Raw genomic sequence first — 21462 nt, 5'->3', positions numbered from 1 at the left:
TAATAGTGCCAATGCAGCAGTAACTTTATTGATCTTCGCTGGTGAAATGTTATTAGACCTGCAAGTAAATGGCCCTTTTAGTGCTATATTTCTCTTTGAGTAGTTCATTAAAAAGAACATCCAAAGAATTTTAAATTGCTTTATTCTTGCTTTGAGCTAGGTGAGTCTTTTCTAAGTTACTGTTTAAGGTTCATTTTCAATTCAGTTTTAAAAGTTTGAAAGTAGAAAAGATCTGATACTTACTGCATTCATTACCCTCATGCTATTCATAAAGAACTACTTCAACAAGGGCATTATATTTGATAAAATCCCTTCTGTGAGGCTGGGTGTGGTGGCTCATGCCTGTAATCCCAGCACTTTGGGAGGCCAAAGCGGGCAGATCACTTGAACCCAGGAGTTCCAGACCAGCCCGGGCAATATGGTGTAACCCTGTCTCTACTAAAAATACATAAAATTAGCCAGGTGTGGTGATGTACGCCTGTAATCGTAGCTACTCTGGAGGCTAAGGCACGAGAATTGCTTGAACCTAGGTGGTGGAGGTTGCAGTGAGCTGAGATTACACCACTGTACTCCAGCCTGGGTGACAGAGCAAACTCTATCTCTGAAAAAAAAGTGAATTAATTTTAAATTGATATGTAATACTTGTATATATTTTTGGGGTACCATCTGCCATTTTTAAGTTGGAGTTTTTCTTCCTTTGAGTCCCTGATAATTTTATGATTATGGTTGAACTGACAAGATAAATGTTTAATTTTTTTTTTTTTTTTGAGATGGAGTCTTTCTCTTTCACCCAGGCTGGTGTGAAGTGGTACGATCTTGGCTGACTGCAACCTCCACCCCCTGGGTTCAAGCAGTTCTCCTGCCTCAGCCTCCTGAGTAGCTGGGATTACAGTCGCCCGCCACCATGCCCGGCTAATTTTTGTATTTTTAGTAGAGATGGGGTTTCGCCATGTTGGCCAGGCTGGTCTCGAGCTCCTGACCTCAGGTGATCCACCTGCCTCAGCTTCCCAAAGTGCTTAAGATTACAAGCATGAGCCACTGCACCTGGCAAATGTTTAAATTTAAAATTGATTAATTTGAAGAAAATATTGAATGAGATGTTGATTTGATCTGTTTCAATATCCAAACAGATAATGTGCTTTGTACTAATAAATTCTTTGAATTTTATTTGTGTAGAAGAAATTGAGGAAGAATCTGAAACAACAGTTGAGGCTGACTTGACCGATAAGCAGAAACATCAGTTGAAACATAGGGAACTCTTTTTGTCACGCCAGTATGAATCTCTGCCCGCAACACACATCAGGTAAGCACTTTTTAGGAACTAAAGTACTCAGTACTACAGTGACCAAAAAACAAAAGACTTCTTTGAAGCGTTTTCCAGACTCTTCTCAGGATCTTGCTTAAACTACTTTGCTAAAGACTTCATAATGGAATTTTAGGTTGGAAATTTGTAATGTATATTAGTATATTAAAGCCCCACAAAAGTTCTCCAGTAAAGTAACCCTTTTAACTTTGTTTTAATACAGACTTTTCTGGCCAGGCGCAGTGGCTCATGCCTGGAATCCCAGCACTTTGGGAGGCTGAGGTGGGCATATCATTTGAGGTCAGGAATTCGAGACCAGCCTGGCCAACACGGTGAAACCCCATCTCTACTAAAAATACAAAAAATTAGCTGGGCGTGGTGGTACGCGCCTGTAATCCCAGCCACTCAGGAGGCTGAGGCAGGAGAATTGCTTGAATCTAGGAAGCAGAGGTTGCAGTGTGCTGACATCGTGCCACTGCACTCCAGCCTGGATGACAGAGTGACACTCTGTCTTTAAAAACAAACGAATAAAAACAGTAAAACAAATGGCCTTTCCCGATTGATTTGAATATCTTTTCAGAACGGTATGGAAGAGTGTCCAGCAGACATCATTTTGGGAAATGCTGGTCTTCCAGGTTCTAAGAAAATTATATAGCCATTAGAAGCCAAAGGTTAGAACCTAAAATCTGCTTCCCAGGCAGGTGACTCTTGACCTTATAGGATGTATGGCTTTTTGTTTTCTTCTGAGGATCACTGGGATGAAAACTTTATATTCTTTATTATTCCTTAATAACACCTGATGTATGCATTGATAGCATACAAATGTGAAGAAAAAGGTGACTGATTTGGGCGATATCTCTGGTTCTCTAACATGGACCACCCTTCCATTAATTAAATTCTTCTTCTACTGCAGAAAAAACAAAAAGTGAAAAAACCTAGCCCCTTGTTTGTCGTTTTGCCAGTTGTTGAGGAAAAATGGTGGTTTTCTATGATCTACTGGTGGTGATCAAATTTAAGATATCGTTGAGCTGTTTTTCATTGTAGTCTATAATCAGTGTACCTTAGAGGTATTACAAAATGTTTGAGCTCAAAAGATTCTTACCCTCGGTCAGGAAAGCTTCAAGAGGAATTGCTACTTGCTGAGCCTTCCAGAGGGTGTGAGGCACAAATAGAGGGCACAGGTGAGCATAGGGTGTATGAAAGCAGCTTGTGACCAGGGTAAGGATGTGTGAGCAAGTGCAGTGTTTCACTCCTCTTAGGTTAAAGAAATGCCTTCAACTTTTGTTCATAATCTGTGTTTCTATTTCTTTTGTCCACCTCTGCTGGTCATAATGGTCCGAAAAAAAACTATATATATAGACATAAAATGCATTATTTATTTTATTTTATTTTGTTTTTTTTGAGATGGAGTCTCACTCTGTCACCCAGGCTGGAGTGCAGTGGCATGATCTCAGCTCACTGCAACGTCCGCCTCCTGAGGCGTCAGACCATTCTCCTGCCTCAGCCTCCTGAGTAGCTGGGATTACAGGCGCCTGCCACCATGCCCGGCTAATTTTTTTTTTGTATTTTTAGTAGAGACGGGGTTTCACTGTGTTAGCCCAGACGGTCTCGATCTCCTGATCTTGTGACCTGCCCGCCTCACCCTCCCAAAGTGCTGGGATTACAGGCGTGAGCCCCCGGCGCCTGGCCAAAATGCATTATTTCAATAATTGCTTTTTCCTTTTTATCCCCCATATTGGGATTGAATCTGAGTCTGTCTTTTTGGGTTCAGACAGGTTTGTAGACTTTTTTTTTTTTTGAGACGGAGTCTTGCTCTGTCACCAGGCTAGAGTGCAGTGGCACGATCTTGGCTCACTGCAACCTCCGCCTCCCGGGTTCAAGCAATTCTCCTGCCTCAGCCTCCCGAGTAGCTGGGATTACAGGCACATGCCACCATGCCCAGCTAATTTTTTGTATTTTTTTTAGTACAGACAGGGTTTCACCATGTTGGCCAGGCTGGTCTCGAACTCCTGACTTTGTGATCCACCCACCTCAGCCTTCCGAAGTGCTGGGATTACAGGCATGAGCCACCGTGCCCAGCTTAGGTTTGTAGACTTTCTAAAGCTCTGGTACACACACACACACACACACACACACACACACACCCTCACACAGACGCTCCAATTCCTGGTACCTTTGTGCACAACTCCTTTTTTCTAGAAATGGACCCAGAGATCTTCCATGGCAGAAAGTATGTGATAAAGATACTGGAATTTCTTTTTCTCCAAATCTTTTCAGAAATAGCGTGAGCCGCTCCCACACCCCCATAGAAAACCTCATGTCATTGTTTTTTATTTGGTTTTGTTTGTTTTTGTTTTCTAAATTGAGATGCAGTCTTTGGGAGGCCTAGGTGGGAGGAGGATTGCATGATGCCAGTAGTTTGAGCCCAGCCTGGTCAATAGAGCAAGACCTTGTCTCTACCAAAAATATAAAAACTAGCTGACCATGGTGGTGTGTGCCTGTGGTCCCAGCTAATTGGGAGGCTGAGGTGGGAGGATTGCTTAAGCCCAGGTTTGAGGCTGCTATGAGCCACAGTTATACCACCGCACCCTAGCCTGGGGGACAGAGACCCTATGTGAAATAAATAATAAATAGGTGAGATAGATAGATAGAGAGATAGGGAGCTGGCTGTGTTGCCCAGGCTGGTCATGAGCTCCAGCAATCCTCTTGCCTCAGTCTCCTGAATGGCTGGGACTACAAGTACATTCTGCTATGGCCTGCTATTTAGGATTTTTATTAGGGGGCTCTATGGTTAGATTTGCTGGGGTTAGTATATTCTGTATAACTTAAGTCATTTGCTGGAAAAGACAGTTAGGCCAGGTAATATGGGAATACTCTTTTTATCGACCAATAATGCTTTTTCAAGAAAGAAAAATAGAGAGTAGATGAATAATTTTTGTTCAAAGAGATGGAACATAAAAACATATTTTGAGATTTTCTTAAAGTTGTGTGTAACTAATGATGCCAAAAAGCCATATGCACTTTTTGTTGATTGACTGATTGTGTGGGATCCTGCTTTGTTGCCTAGGCTGGAGAGTAGTGGCATGATCATAGCTCACTGCAGCCTTGAACTCCTGGGCTCATGCGATCCTCACACCTCAGCCTCCTGAGTAGCTGGGACTGCAGGCATGTGCCACCATGCCTGGCTAATTTTTTATATTTTTTGTAGAGATGATGTCTTGCCATGGTGGCCAGACTGGTCTCAAACTCTTGACCTAAAGTGATCTGCCCACCTTGGCCTCCCAAAGTGCTGGGATTACAGGTGTGAGTCATGAGCATGGCCTCCATTTATTTAATTGGAAGACACTAGAATATAAAGATTAATTTTAAGTTTAAGAAGTTATGTGGGGCTGGGTGTGTTGGCTCACGCCTGTAATCCCAGCACTCTGTGAGCCGAGGCAGGCAGATCACTTTAGGTCAGGAGTCTGAGACCAGCCTAGCCAACATGGCGAAACCTTGTCTCTACTGAAAATACAAACATTAGCAGAGCATGGTGGCACATGTCTGTAATCCCAACTACTCTGGAGGCTGAGGCAGAAGAATCATTTAAACCTGGGAGGTGAAGGTTGCAGTGAGCCAAGATCACACTACTGTACTCCATCCAGCCTGGGCAACAAGTGAGACTCTTGTCTCAATAAATAAATAAATAAATAATGAAAAAGAAGTTATGTGGCCAGTCTTAAGACTCTTGCCAGAACAAGAATCTGACAAATGGTTTTAAAAATGTATCTAAAAGACGCGAGTATATTTTTAATTTACTCTCCTGATAGCTTGGAATCTGTTTATAAGTAACGTCGGTTTCTTTTAACAGATTGCCTGGAATGGAAAAACTAGTGATGTGTTTTTTATCTTCCATAAGGACTGAGAGAGTATATTAAAATATAATTATCAAGACACTTCTTTGTTGAACATAGAAATTACATAGTCTACGTGATCATTTAGTTACTGTTGAACACATTTCCTGAGTATATTCTAGCTTAGGGAGCTTAATAAGTGCTTGATAATTGAGACAAGGGATCTGGCTTATAAATTCAGTGAGTTTACTGGGTGGTAATTCCTTTGAATTATGATGAAGAGACATAGACATTTGGGGCTTTTTTTTTTCCCAAATTGAGAAGGAATAGGGCAGAGCTGAGTTTTCTCATTTTAGCTTTGTTTAGCCGTCATTTTTAAACAGCTGAATGGGGTTAGGGGCAGTCTCTGGCCAAGGCATGGAGCTGTGCTAACCAGCCCACATGCTGTTGTAGAACAAGTGCACATTGGAGTGGTCTTGACATTTTGCTAATGTTGAAGTCATGCCTTATCTTTTTGGCTTTAAAAGGAGAAAATTACCAAAGCCCCATTGTTCTTTGGCAGCAAAGAAGGTAATTTGATGAATACCGATGTTTTACTCTCAGAGACACTATTAAGTGCCCAGAATTTCCTTGGTGCTCTTTGGAACATAGAAGAAAACCTGACTGAGGCATTCTTGAGTTCCTTTTTAGTCTGTGAACTATAATATTCATGAGACACTTAACGCTTCCCAAAGTGGCAGGGAGGAAACTCTTTGTTTCTTCTGATTCCACTGGAAGAGACAGTGGACAGGACCCAGGACTTTTCGGAGTAGAGTTAGTGGTTCCTCTCTTGTTTGTGAGATAGATAGGGCTTGAGTAGTGAGTATCCCTTTGGGACTTTTTTTGGGGGAAAGTGAGAGGCAGCATGCTTCATTTATGCACAGTGATTGAGGTCGTTGAATAATAGATTATATGTTGCAAACTATTAAGCACTATAAGCCTTGTTATGTCAGCTGCTAGATGTCATATGTATATATTTTACTGTATTCAGTTCCAATATGTGTGTATGACTAATATCTTCATTAATAGAGTTTCTTTTTTTCTTTTTTTTTTTTTTTTTGAGATGGAGTTTTGCTTTTGTTGCCCAGGCTGGAGTGCAGTGGCATGATCTTGGCTCACCGAAACCTCTGCTTCCCGGGTTCAGGTGATTCTCTTGCCTCAGCCTCCCGAGTAGCTGGGATTACAGGCATGCGCCAGCACACCCGGCTAATTTTGTATTTTTAGTACAGACAGGGTTTCTCCATGTTGGTCAGGCTAGTCTCGAACTCCCGACCTCAGGTGATCTGCCCGCCTTAGCCTCCCAAAGTGCTGGGATTACGGCGTGAACCACTGCACCCAGCCTGATAGACTTTCTTACTACAAATATTCAATAACTTTAAATTTGTATCTTCTGACTTAAAAATATATTTTCATTATGCATTCATTCATAAGTAGACTGAAAATTTGTAAATTTGAGATGGGCAACACAACTCCTCACAATTGGCAAAGGCTGATATGCTGGTTATGTAGCCATTTCTTTTATCTCGTCTCTAAACCTACCCTTCCATTATCTGCTTTGTGATGCTCAGGCTGTTGTACTCATTATATTAATATATAACCCAGTCTTATATATAGCTCATGTGTAATATAGTGAATTTGGCGTTAAAATATTCTGATATTCAGCTGGGTGCAGTGGCTCATGCCTGTAATCCTAGCACTTTGAGAGGCCGAGGTGGGAGGATTACATGAGCCTAGTAGTTAAAGACCAGCCTGGGCAACATTGGGACACCCTGTCTCTATAAATAATAAAAAAAATTAACATGGCATGGTAGCGTACGCCCGTGGTCCCAGAAGTACTTGGGAAGTTGAGGTAGGAGGATTGCTTGAGCCCAGGAGTTCAAGGCTATAGTGAGCCATGATTGTAACACTGTACTTTAGCCTGGGTGACAGAGCAAGACTGTCTTAAAAAACAAAACAAAAAAAAACCTAGGCTGGGCGCGGTGGCTCATGACTGTAATCCTGGCACTTTGGGAGGCCGAGGCAGGTGGATCACCTGAGGTCAGGAGTTCAAGACCAGCCTGGCCAACATGGCAAAACCTCATCTCTACTAAAAATACAAAAATTAGCTGGGCATGGTGGCACGTGCCTGTAATCCCAGCTCCTCTGAAGGCTGACACAGGAGAATTGCTTGACTTCATCTTAGATTATAAGATTCTTGAAGATCTATTGTCTTTTTTTTTTTTTTTAATGTTTACTATGGAACACTGTATCCAATAGCCATTCAGGATTTGAACCTTGTATAGAGTTTACATTTAATTTTACTTTTATTTTTTATTTCTTTTGATGGAGTCTCGCTCTGTCGCCCAGGCTGGAGTGCAGTGGTATGATCTCGGCTCACTGCAACCTCTGCCTCCCAGGTTCAAGCGATTCTTCTGCCTCAGCCTCCTGAACAGCTGGGACTACAGGCACACGCCAGCATGCCCAGCTAATTTTTGTATTTTTAGTAGAGACAGGGTTTCACCATGTTGGCCAAGATGGTCTCGATCTCATGACCTTGTCTTCTGCCCACCTCGGCCTCCCAAAGTGCTGGAATTACAGGCGTGAGCCACCGTGCCTGGCCAATTTTACTTTTATTCTTTAAGGAAATAAGTCACCACAGATATTTGAATAATCTCTTCTTTTTTTTTTTTGAGACAGAGTCTCGCTCTGTTGCCCAGGCTGGAGTGCGGTGGCGTGATCTTGGCTCACTGCAACCTCTGCCTCCCGGGTTCACGCCATTCTCCTGCCTCAGTCTCCAGAGTAGCTGGGACTACAGGCACCCGCCACCACGCCCGGCTAATGTTTTGTATTTTTAGTAGAGACAGGGTTTCACTGTGTTCGCCAGGATGGTCTTGATCCCCTGACCTCGTGATCTGCCCACCTCAGCCTCCCAAAGTGCTGGGATTACAGGCATGAGCCACTGCGCCCGGCGGTACAGGCGTGAGCCACCGCACCTGGCCGCTAATAATCTCTTCTTTTTGTTTTTGAGACATAGTTTCACTCTTGTCACCCAGGCTAGAGTGCAGTGGTGTGATCTCGGTTCACTGCAACTCTGCCTCCCGGGTTCAAGTGATTCTCCTGCCTCAGCCTCCCGAGTAGCTGGGATTACAGGCATGTGCCACCACGCCTGGCTAATATTTTTGTATTTTTAGTTGAGACGGGGTTTCACCATGTTGGCCAAGCTGGTCTTGAACTCCTGACTTCAGGTGATCTGCCTGCTTTGGCCTCCCAAAGTGCTGGGATTATAGGTGTGAGCCACTGCACGCCTGCCTAGGTGGTTCTATTTAGACTTCATTTTAGATTATAAGATTCTTGAAGATCTCTTGTCTTTTTTTTTTTTTTTTAATGTTTATTGCGGAACATTGTATCCAATAGCCATTCAGGATTTGAACCTTGTATAGAGTTTACATTTAATTTTACTTTTATTCTTTAAGGAAATAAGCCATTCACGGAAATTTGATTAATCTCTTCTTCTTCTTCTTTTTTTTTTTTTTGAGATGGGGTCTCACTCTGTCACCCAGGGTGGAGTGTAGTGGCACAATCATGGCTCACTGCAGCCTCGTCCTCCCTGGCTCAGATGATGCTCCCACCTTAGCCTCCTAAATAGCTAGGATTACAAGCTCACACCACCATGCCTGGCTAATTTTTGTGTTTTTTGTAGAGACGGGGTTTCATCGTGTTGGCCAGGCTGGTTGCAAACAATCGCTGCTGGCCTCAAGCGATCCTCCTGCCATGGCCTCCCAAAGTGTTGGGATTACAGGCGTGTTGGGATTACGTGACTTTAAATGTAATTTTAGATTTCGTGCTTTTTCTTTTTTTTGCTCTTACTCTGAGCAAGGGTGGCTTGTTCTGAGTCAACCTCGGACTTTTAAATGGAATACTAGACAGACAATAGGAAAGCTTTTTTGTATACTCATTATTTGTCATGAAACAAAACCAATTTAAGAGCAATTTGCAGCAAACATGAGAAAGGGATAAATAGGAAAGGTTCTAGCCTATAAGAATTATTTAGGGGAGAGAATACTATAGTTCTTATCTTAATATCCAGTATTGGTTGGAGAAATGGATACTCTTATTGTCAGAGTATTAGTATAACAGAAAGGTCAGTCAAATTGCAATGTGTACATACCCTTTGAGCCAGCAATTCTGCTTTTAGGACTTGATCTTACAGAACTTCTCACACAAGTTTGTAGAAATATACATACTGATGTGTTCATTGTAGATTTGTTTTATTCTTTCTCTGAGTTTTCTTGCTAAGAATCAATTGTTTTAATATCAAAAAATGTTTTGATATAAAAAAAGCAAATTTTATCTTTATACTTTTCTATACTTCTAGTTTTTCTGAAATGAGTAGATAGATATATAATGGGAAAAGGTATTATTTTAAAATTTGCATGTTTGAGGCTGGGCATGGTGGCTCAAACCTGTAATCCCAGCACTTTGGGAGGTCACCAACCTGACCAACATGGTGAAACCCCATCTCTACTAAAAATACAAAATTAGCCGGGCCTGGTGGTGCATGCCTGTAATCTCAGCTACTAGGGAGGCTGAGTCAGGAGAATCGCTTCAACCTGGGAGGTGGACGTTGCAGTGAGCTGAGATTGCACCATTTCACTCCAGCCTGGGCAACAACAGTGCAACTCTGCCTCAAAAAAATAAAAAATAAATACATAAAATAAAATAAAATAAAATTTGCACATTTGGACATCAGATAGAGAAAATGCCACTTTACATCTATTTTTATTCCCTTCCTCGCCTGACAGTATGGCTGGTTCTGATGAGGGAAGCATTGATGGAAATCTGCTGAAAACAACTCCTTTTAAAAAAAAAAAAATTTAAATAGAGATGTGGTTTTGCTCTGTTGCCCAGGCTGATGTGCAATGGAGTGATCATAGCTCACTGTAGCCTCAAACTTCTGGGCTCAAGTGATCCTCCCACCTCAGCCTTCAAGTAGCTGGGACTGCAAGTGCACACTACCATACCTGGGTAATGTAAAAAAAAATTTTGTTAGAGAGAAGGTCTCACTGTGTTGCCCAGGCTGGTCTTGAACACTTGGCCTTATGTAATCCTTCCACCCTGGCCTCCCACCATGAGTGAACCACCATGCTCTGCCCAAAAACAAGTCTTAATCTTCCCTTTCCTAGTAGTAAAAATGTAGTGACGTTAACTGTCATCATTTGAGAACAGACCTTTTTCTAACTTAGGGGAACATATTTCAAATATTTTTGTTACAGAATGCTAATCCTTCAAGAATTCTGTCAGTTTCCTCCTGGTAATGTATTATGAATATGTTCATTTTGCTGTTACTTCAGCATTAGCTGTATGTTAAAAATTTTAAATAAACTTATGTGTATTTTCTGGTCATAAAAACAATATAATTTATTGTTGACATGTAGAAAATACAGAAAAAGACACTACTCCTCTCCTTATCTGTAATTCCATTGCGCAGAAGTACTACTGACATTTTGGTATATCATTAATGCATTTTTTTCTATTCTTTTTTGAAACAGAGTCTTGCTCTGTTGCCCAGGCTAGAGTGCAGTGGTGTGAACATAGCTCGCTGTGGCCTCCACCTCATGGGCTCAAGTGATCCTCCTGCCTTATCCTCTTGAGTATCTGGGACTACAGGCATGTGCCAGTGTGCCTGGCTTATTAAAATAATAAATTTTTTGGTAGAGTTCGGGTTTAATGTTATTGTCCAGGCTGGCCTCAAACTCCTGTCCTAAAGTGCCTCGGCCTCCCAAAGTATTGGGATTACAGGTGTGAGCCAGTGAGCCTGGCCCATTTTTCTTTTCTGTAATAATTGTATGTGTGCTCACTGCTGGATTTTGGCCACATCTGACTGACAGAGGAGCCTCATTACTTGCTTTGGTAGCTGCCTCTCATGTTAAGTAATGCTTATTCTTCAGTGCAGCTGTTGTCATTTTTGCTTGTTCTAGCTTCGTTGGTTGGTTTTTAAATACATGAGAAATAATGATTGCAAAATGAACAATGGAACAGCAAGAAGAGAGAGAATAGTTAAAGGCTGGGAAAATTCCATTGTTCAGTAGTTGATAGATATGACTGAGAAGTTTGATACAGATAAAGGAGCAGAATGGAAGTTGAGTAAGCAGAGTGGTGACTCAGAGCACTCATGAAAAAACTAATCCAGTGTTACTGTTTTGGAATAGACAAACATTTCTTAAGATTGTGAAGATATTCTCAAGTATATTCATCTAGACGCTTTACTGTTCCACTTTTTGTGTCTTAGTCAATTTTACTCAGTGTGTATCTGGTGTGAGGCCAGGTCAGTTAGGAAACTCAATTTAAAATGATATTTATATTATCCAGAAATATCAAATGAATCTAAAGAAAGATCTGTAAAACCTCTACATACAAACGAAAGTATTGCTGAAAGAATTAAAGAAAAGTTAAATAAATGCGGGATATATCATTACAATATTTGAGTTTCCCCCAGATTGACCCAATGATTCAATATAGTTCCAAATAAAATCTCAGCAGGATTGTGTGTGTATATATAAAATGAGAAGTTGATTCAAAAAAAGGGAAGGACTAATAACAATGAAAATAAGGGTTTTTCAAATTATTATTTCTGTATGCCCAGATGTCCCCCAAGACTTTTTCCGAGGGTTTATGAAATCAAGACTATTTTCATAACAGTAAGATGTTACTTACCTTTTTTCTGTGTTGATTTTGCTCTCCTGGTGCCGGAGCACAAATCAGTGGTACCAGGCCGAGCTAGTTAGTAGTTGTGTTCTAGAACTCTGTGCATTCTCAGTTTAAGAAAAAAACAAAGGCAAGTTCTATTTAAGAATGTTCTTGGCAAAGTAGTATAATTTATTAGCTTTAATAAATTTTGGCCCTTCTTTATAATTGAGGTGAAATTCATATAACATCAGATTAACCATAAGCAGTGGCATTTAGCACATTGACAGTGTTTGCAACCATCACCTCTGTATTGTTTCAAGACATCACACATCTTTTTTTTTTTTTTTTTTTTTGACAGAGTCTTGCTCTGTCTCCCAGGCTGGAGTGCAATGGCGTGATCTTGGCTCACTGCAACCTCTGCCACCCAGGTTCAAGTGATTCTCCTGCCTCAGCCTCCCGAGTAGCTGGAATTACAGATGTGCACCGCCATGCCTGGCTTATTTTTGTATTTTTAATAGAGACGGTGTTCTACCCTGTTGGCCAGGCTGATCTCAAACTCCTGGCCTCAGGTGATTCCACCTGCCTTGGCCTCCCAAAGTGCTGGAATTACAAGCATAAGCCACCGTGCCCTGCCGACATCACACATCTTGACCTGTGAACTCAGAAGTACACCTAAACCCACTTCTGTTGCATATTGATGTGTGATGGTTTTCTTTTCTTTTTGAGAGATAGGGTCTCGCTCTGTTGCTCAGGCTAGAGTACAGTGGTGTCATCACAGCTCACTGCAGCCTTGACCTTCTCAGCTCAAGCAATCCTGCCACCTCAGCCTCCCAATTAGCTTGGACCACAGGTGCACAGTACCGTGCCTGGCTAATTTTTAAACTTTTTGTAGGGACAGAGTCTAGCTATGTTGCCCAGGTTGGTCTTAAACTTCTGGGTTCAAACAGTCCTCCCATCTTGGCCTCCCGAAGTGTTGGGATTACAGGGATGAGCCACTGGGCCCAGCTGGTTAACTTGAGAAAACATGGGATTGTTTCAATCGTGAGGTGAACTAGCTGCCTTTTTCATGGAATATCATTTTTACTTCAAGATAATAACTGAAAGCTAAACTGTTTATTTAGACATGGGTATTTTATCGACTTTTTTTTTGAAAAGTCATGGTTATTTCATAGATATTCATGTGAAACTCTAGTTGTCAGCTATTCACAATGTATACATACATCAAAACATCATGTTGTACACTGTAAATATACAATTTTTATTTGTCAGTTAATACCTCAGTAAAGCTATTAAGGTAGACATTGAAGCAATTTGCAAAAATGTGAAACAGTGTTACTCTTATTAGAGTTTTATATTTGTTTTGGAAAATAGTAATTATTCATAACAAATACTTGCTAATTTGTAATATGTTTTTATTTTAAATTAGTAAATGTTAAGTTTCTTCTCAGTTTTAATTTCAACATGGTAAATGTTGATAGATACATATCCAACGTAAGTTCTTTGAGTTCCTCAATAGTTTTTATAAACATAAAGAAATCTTTTTTAGTGCTCGCTTTGGCAGCACATATACTAAAATTGGAACGATACAGAGGAATCTTTTTAAAAAAATTTTTGCCTATTTTTTTTTTTTTTGAAATGGGATCTTGCTTTGTTGCCCAGGCTGATCTCGAACTCCTGGCCTCAAGTAATCTTCCCACCTTAGTCTCTCAAAGTGCTGGGATTATAGGTGTGAGCTACCACACCTGGCCTCCATGTAAGGGAATCTTGAGAATAAAAGTTTTGAGAAGCATTGACAAAGTCAATCTTGACAAACGAAAGTGCTTATATCATTAGATAGGAAGACACTTGTAAAGTTAGAATAATTAAGATAAGGTATATTAGTAAGTGGATTGAAAAATAAACCAATGAAACAATACAAAAGCCAGAAGAGATTCACATGTATAATACAACTTTGTTTATGACAAAATCTCCATGGTAATATAACGAGGAAAAGGTAGTTGTTTTAGTAAATGGTACCAAGTCAATTGGGTGGTATATGGTGGGCATGTCTTGCCAGACAGCAATAACTCAAGCATACCTTGGGAATGATCCTGTGTTCCTTGGTGAATGTTTGTTTAGTGTTCCAGTAATGGCCAACCCTGATGTTTATGCCATACCTGTGAAGGACACCTGGATCCTGGCATGTGCCTTGGAATGCAGGTGGTCCAAGGAACTGAGGCCCATTGTTTTGAGCTAGGTGGAGGCTGCTAAGTGGTGGTTGCTATGCGAAGGGTACTTACTGTAAAACCTGCATGCTATAAAAGGGAATGGTTTTTCCTGTCCAGTCTTCCCCTCCTGGACTCCCTGGACATAAGTTCCCTGAATAAAGCTTATGTCACGCTGCTGTCTTTGGGTCTTTTCTTCAGTCCTCTAGAGGCAGTGCTCTCCTAGCTTGCAAGCTTGGGAATCCAGCACAACAGGTGGCCATAGCAGGGGAAATGTTAGGACTTCCCTTTTCCTTCTCTTTCTTTTTCCTTTGCTAGTTTTTGTTGAAGAAACTGAGGTTTTGTTTCCTTTTCACTGTTTGGATTTTGCTGATTGTATCCCCATGGTGTTTTACCATGCTCCTTGAGTTTTCATGTTGGTAGTTCAGATTTTTTTTTTTTTTTTTTTGAGACAGAGTCTGTCGCCCAGGCAGGAGCAGTGGCACAATCTCTGCTCACAGCAACCTCCGCCTCCCAGGTTCAAGCCATTTTCCTGGCTCAGCCTCCCAAGTACCTGGGACTACAGGCATGTGCCACAACACCCGGCTAAGTTTTTTGTATTTTTAGTAGAGACGGGTGGATCACCTGAAATTAGGAGTTCAAGACCAGCCTGACCAACATGGTGAAACCCCGTCTTTATTAAAAATACAAAAATGAGCTGGGTGTGATGGCGGGCATCTGTAATCCCAGCTACTTGGGAGGCTAAGTCAGGAGAATCGCTTGAACCCAGGAGGTGGAGGTTGCAGTGAGGGTAAGATCACACCACTTGCACTTCAGCCTGGGCAACAGAGTGAGACTCTGTCTCAAAAAAAAAAATCTAGAGTTTGTGGCAAACGTAAGACTTGTAAAGTCAATAAGAAAAATGTCTTTCTTTAATGAAGCAATAATACCGTTTGTTGAACAAGGCAAGTTTAATGTCAAACTCTGCATCTATAGGAATTTTTCTGTTTTTTTTCCAAGACAGAGTCTCACTCTGTCACCCAGGCTGGAGTGCAGTGGCATGATCTTGGCTCACTGCACCTTCTTCTCCCAGGTTCAAGCAATTCTTGTGCCTCAGCCTCCCCAGTAGCTGGGATTACAGGCGTGCACCACCACACCCAGCTAATTTTTTATATTTTAGTAGAGATGGAGTTTCACCATGTTGCCCAGGCTGGTCTCTAACTACACCTGAGCTCAGGCAATCTGTCTGCCTCAGCCTCATAGAATGCTAGGATTACAGGCGTGAGCCATGGCGCCGGGCCAGGAATGGTTTTTTCAGTTTATTGAACCTAAAGACCAGCTGGTGATGTTTGTTAATCATGTAGATTCCTGGACCCATCCCAAGACATTGAAATTCTGTAAGTCTGGTACAGCACTAAGATATCTGCACTTTTCTAAGTGGGTAGTCTCTGCTTCAAGTTGTCTCAAGGTAAAAGAAAGTTTGGGCCGAGTGTGGTGGCTCATGTCTATAATCCCAGCCTTTGGGAGGCCAAGGTGGGAGGATCGCTTGAGCCAGGGAGTTTGAAAGCAGCCTGGGCAACATAGCAAAACTCTGTCTCTACAAAGCATTAAAAAAAAATTAGCTCTGCATGGTGGCACACACCTGTAGTCCCAGTTACTGGGGAGGCTGAGGTGGGAGGATTGATTGAGTCCAGGAGGTTGAGGCTGCAGTGAGCTGTGATTATGCCACTGCACTCCAGCCTGGGTGACAGAGCTAGACCCTTTCTCAAAACCAAACCAAAACAAAACAAAACAAAATAAGAAAGTCTATAGGCAGGGGGGAAATGACCACTAATTTAAACTTCCTTCTCTTTCTTTTTTTTTTTGAGACGGAGTTTCGCCCTGTCACCGGGCTGGAGTGCAGTGGTGCGATCTCGGCTCACTGCAACCTCCGGCTCCCAGGTTCAAGTGATTCTCCTGCCTCAGCCTCCAGAGTAGCTGGGACTACAGGCGTGTGCTACCACTCCCAGCTAATTTTTGTGTTTTTAGTAGAGACGGGGTTTCACCGTATTGGCCAGGCTGGTCTCGAACTCCTGACCTCATGACCCACCCACATCGACCTCACAGGCATGAGCCACTGCACCCGGCCCTCCTCTTTCGTTTATACAAATATGTACTAGCTTTAGATAAAAGAAATATAGGCCGGGCGCGGTGGCTCACACCTGTAATCCCAGCACTTTGGGAGGCCGAGGCGGGCGGATCAGGAGGTCAGGAGATCGAGACCATCCTGGCTAACACAGTGAAACCCCGTCTCTACTAAAAATACAAAAAAATAGCCGGGCGAGGTGGCGGGCGCCTGTAGTCCCAGCTACTCAGGAGGCTGAGGCAGGACAATGGCGTGAACCCCGGGGGGCGGAGCCTGCAGTGATCCGAGATCGCGCCACTGCACTCTAGCCTGGGTGACAGCGAGACTCTGTCTCAAAAAAAAAAAAAAAAAAGAAATATATAACCTGTATGCACATTTTTACATATGTTTTTCAGTCTGTAGGATTATATGGGACATACCGTTAAGCAAGTAGCAGATTCCAGGCTGATCAGCACGGGCTGTTGAACATGTGACTTTGTTTTGTCGTAATTATTTATTCATATGTCTTTGTGTCCCAGCACCCTGTGCAGTCTCTGAAACAGATTATACTTTGAAAACCCTTTTGAATGATCTGTGGGAAAGTAGGTTTTCTTTATAGCAATTCTGTACTCCTTTGTGGTTCTGTGTAGAAAAGTAGTATGAGTGATTATATGGGCCTGGAGTGATCTTTGTGTTGTGGTCTTTGATACACTTCATAACATACTTGGGCATCTTTATTATTTAAGGATTAAAATATCGTGCATGACACGTGATTAGGTTCATTGCTTGAGACTCAGTATAAATTGCCTATGGTATCTGTATACAGAATTTGATAATAGTTCCTTTAGGTTGGGGTTAACTTAAAATTTACCATGTTTTTATCTATGAGCCAAGATTTGTTTGGCATAAAGGAAACTAACGCTTTAAATCTCTTCTTAAACCACTTTTATCAACAACTCTTGGCATGGTAATATACGTGTTAATTACATATTCATATTTACTTCATAAAATAATTCTGACTCAACCTCTTAGCTGTTAATGTATGTACATGAAAATTTTAAATGTTAGATTTTCATTTTTAATTTGGGGAGATGTACAATATAGCTATATTAAAGAAAAATTTAAAACTTAGATCACTTATTATCCTTTCAGCTTTGTATAAAAACTGCATTTCCAAAAACAATTTATGTTTCATTATAACCCATGTTTCCTTATTTCCTAATATAATTATGAAAATAAAGGTTTTATAATTTAAAATCTTTTATTTCAGACCATATGGAAGAGACTTTTAAAGTATGCTATATTGTTTGTTTGAATTTTCAGTGTCTGTTAACCCTTGAAAGTCAAGGGACTATTAAAGACAGTGGTATTGGCTGGGCCCAGTGCAGTAGTGTTTACAACCAGTTACAGATTTCTTTGTTTCTTCTCCACTAACACTGTTTCAGTTGACTAGCCTTAAAAAAAAAAAAGTACCTATTAAAATAAAATTTAGCAGGTTTTACTCCTCCCCATTAAAACAAACAAATTTGACTTTAGAGAACTTATTTTTTAAAAAGGGGGCTTTATTTTTTCTAGGTGATTAAGTATCAAATGTTAGAAATATTGCTTTGTCAGCTGTTAATGAGGGGAAAAAAGTAAGCGAAAACTATTTTTAGAAACCCCATTTATTAAGCATATTGCATGTGTGAGCACATATTCACAGGTCATAGATATTCTGTGGCAGCTGTAGATGTGCTAATGGCAGCAGAGCAATTTCCCTAGTTGCAATTCTGTCCGTTATGAGAACGTGTCAGGTAATTGTTACCTTTTCTTTTTTTTTGAGACAGGGTCTTACTCTTCTGCCCAGGCTGGAGTTCAGTGGTGCAAATACAGCTCACTGCACCCTAGACCTCCTGGGCTCAAGCAGTCCCCCAACCCCAAGTAGCTGGCACTATGCCCTGCTGATTTTATTTTTTTAATTTTCAGTAGAGTTGAGATCTTGCTGTGTAGCCTGGTCTCAAACTCCTGGGCTCAAGCGATTCGTCTACCTTGGCCTCCCAAAGTGCTGAGATTACAGGGCCCAATTGTTGTCTTTTCAGTGTTGTTATGTGTGCTAAAGTGATGTTAATTTTTTTTTTTTTTTTTTTTGCTTCACTAATCTACTTGAATAAGATGTTAGAAAGAAAGAAAACCTTTATAAACACTTTGAGTAACCATGTGAGGGATTTGACAGGATAACGTGGAAATACCACATGCTCGCAAAGAAATCTTTCTAACCTACAGTGATTACCAGAAAAAGACATTTTTATAAGGGGATTTTTTTTTTTTTAATTTAAAGAGTGTATAGTTGCAAAATGTTTAGCAAGCTGTAACTTTTGACCAATGTGTTAGCACTTGTAGTATTTTATTTTGCTTTTGGTATTTTTTTTTCTTTGAATTGTATTTCACTCTGGTCATCCAACAGCAAGCTTTTCTAGCTTTTTTTTTTTTTTTTTTTTTTGAGACGAAGTCTTGCTCTGTCGCCCCGGCTGGAGTGCAGTGGCATGATCTCGGCTCACTGCAACCTCTGCTTCTCGGGTTCAAGAGATTCTCCTGCCTCAGCCCCCTGAGTAGCTGGGACTACAGGCATGTGCCACCATACCCCACGAATTTCTAGCTTCTTATTTAATATATATGTGATATATTTGTTTTTGCATGTTGGCTTTTGGAGATGTCTTAATTTTTGTTTAGAAAATCAAATGATCTTACGACATTTTAAAGAAACATTGTGTGAGCCCTGACCAATATTTGTAACTTGAATAATCTTCAGAATGCTCCTGTCAGATTTCTATTAGTTATACTGATTTTTTTAGGCTGATTAGGATCATTTTGAAAGTGCTCGTAATAAATGCCTCTAACTACATAACCTTGATTTTTCTCAGAGTCTAGACAAGCCATATAAAAATAGACGTTAGTTTCCAAGCTCAGATCAAATGTAAGTGCTGTCAGACCTCAAGGTCCGTGGATCCGTCGATGTTTATTTTGCCCCTTGCTCTATAGAAGGCTCCTTGTGTTTAAATTTTAACTAGTTTTTAGAGTAATTTCAATATAGATGAATTAGTTATATCCTGATATGAATGTGTATTATTTTTAGGTTCTTAAATGTAGTTAGTGGCTACTCATAAAAATCTGAATATTATTTAGGCATTGGTTTGTGTGGTAGTGTCTTTGTCTGAACATCCCTTGTATAAAATTACCTCATAATATCTATTTATAGGTTCAGAAACTGACTCTTAGTCTGAAGGTCTCATTGTACTCTTTTTTTTTTCTTGAATACGTAGAAACTACCTATAAAGTATTGCATATTAGGATTTATTGCCTAACATAATTACTCCAATAGGCTAGCCTCTCAAGAAATGCCTATAAAGACAGCCTTATTTTATAAGTTACCTGACATTAGGGTTGTAAAGTGGGTCTAAATAGTTTGAAAAAATATATATTCCTAACTGCCATGTAGTTTCTTAATACCAATCTCACACTCTTAACTTTGTATTTCTTATCACTGAGAAGGTGAGGTGGCCTTTGTTACATTTATTCCTTTTTTCTCTTTCAACAGGGGAAAGTGCAGTGTTGCCCTTCTGAATGAGACAGAATCAGTATTGTCATATCTTGATAAGGAGGTAATTCACAATCATACTTGTTTTGTTTTTTCCCCCTTTATTTCACATGAAGCTCTTTCCTTGGAATTTATTTCTTTTTGTACAAAAGTATTATTCCACCATTATATTAATAGCAGTATTATAGTAAAAGTATAATGACTAGAATGCATTCGGATAAATTTGATTTTTCTGGTTATCTGAGATAAGAGTTAGCAAAAACTGTGTCTGTTTTTCAGTTGGTAATGAATGGCATTATAGAGAATGGTACATGGATTTAGTTGATAGTAGATGGATATTTTTGACTTTATGAAATTAATGCTTTAGTGTGCTTGGCTCCCCTTTCTGTTTTGTTTTTGTTTTTATCTCTTGAATAAATGGTTTTTCTTTTAGACTATTTCCAGATGAGATTTTACCTTTGGTGGTCTGCTTTCTGGAATCCTAATAAATTTTGTCAGTTAAAAATATTTTTCACTTGCCGGGCACGGTGGCTCACGCCTGTAATCCCAGCACTTTGGGAGGCCGAGGCGGGCAGATCACGAGGTCAGGAGATCGAGACCATCTTGGCTAACACGGTGAAACCCCGTCTCTACTAAAAATACAAAAAATTAGCCGGGCGTGGTGGTGGGCGCCTGTAGTCACAGCTACTCGGGAGGCTGAGGCAGGAGAATGGTGTGAACCCGGGAGGCAGCACTTGCAGTGAGCCGAGATCACGCAACTGCAGTCCAGCCTGGGCGACAGATCGAGACTCTGTCTCAAAAAAAAATATATATATATATATTTTTTTTTTTTTGAGGTTTTTTCACTAAACCTCAACAAGAAATGTAGTTAACAAGTTGAGATAGAGCATACACTTCATTGAGAGGAGGAAATTTTTATAAGCAGAATATTCCATGGTATGCATAGTTTTAGGTGGCATTTAAAGCAACATTGTTTGTATGGTGGGAAACATATTTTAGTATCAGTGATGCTTCAGTATTTAATCTTTATGATTTTTTCCTTCTCCCCCAAAAGCTTTATTACATATATGTATGTTTTATTTTTTGGAGACAAAGTCTCACTCTATGCCCCAGTCTGGAATGCAGTGACGTGATCTTGACCCACTGCAACCTCCACCTCCCAGGTTCAAGCAATTCTCATGCTTCAGCCTCCTGAGTAGCTGGGATCATAGGTGCCCGCCACCATACCCGGCTAATTTTTGTGTTTTTGGTAGAGATGGGGTTTCGCCATGTTTGCTAGGCTGGTCTTCAACTCCTGGCCTCAGGTGATCTGCCTTCCTCGGCCTCCCAAAGTGCTGTGATCAGAGGCATGAGCCACTGTGCCTGGCCTGTTTTTTGTTTTTTTTTTAAGGGACTTTTTTTTTTTTTTTTTTAATCTTATACTCAAGTGTTGCCCATTTATCTCAAATGAAGAAAATATAACAGAAAAAGTTTGATACAATCATGCTGAACCCACTATACATTAGAAAACCTAATAGGAAATAAGAAAACCAACAGAAAAACACAATTCAAAGCAGAAAAAAGGCTACTAGACTTTGTAACTTACCTTTGTAAAATTTAGATAGGCTTTTCTCATTAGTCTGTCCAACAGAATGATGGATTATAATATGGATAATGATAATGCCCAGAAATTAGCATTATTTCACAGAAGCAGAAAGAAAGAGGCAAAACATTCAATGCATTTCATTGTATTAAATTTTCTTTTTCGGCCGAACGTGGTG

The 21462-nt window shown here is 40.5% G+C and overlaps 1 protein-coding gene across 8 annotated transcripts in view; it reads left to right on the top strand.

Annotated features, from left to right (window-relative positions):
- Positions 1–21462, top strand: part of MTA3 (metastasis associated 1 family member 3) — a 176568-nt gene that overhangs the window by 39406 nt on the left and 115700 nt on the right. For all 8 annotated transcript variants that reach the window (XR_009209970.1, XM_032178785.2, XM_032178783.2 and 5 more), the window contains exons 4-5: positions 1177–1303; positions 19703–19766. Coding sequence is in view for 7 of the 8 variants with exons in the window: in XM_032178785.2 (XP_032034676.1) it covers positions 1177–1303; positions 19703–19766 (191 nt within the window). In the remaining variant the exon portion in view is untranslated. The remainder of the gene's footprint in view (positions 1–1176; positions 1304–19702; positions 19767–21462) is intronic.

This window comes from Hylobates moloch, unplaced genomic scaffold, assembly GCF_009828535.3.
Source record: "Hylobates moloch isolate HMO894 unplaced genomic scaffold, HMol_V3 SCAFFOLD_15, whole genome shotgun sequence".
Taxonomy (NCBI): domain Eukaryota; kingdom Metazoa; phylum Chordata; class Mammalia; order Primates; family Hylobatidae; genus Hylobates; species Hylobates moloch.
The sequence above is the reverse complement of the archived record's forward strand: the minus strand, read 5'-3'. Positions and strand labels throughout refer to the sequence as shown.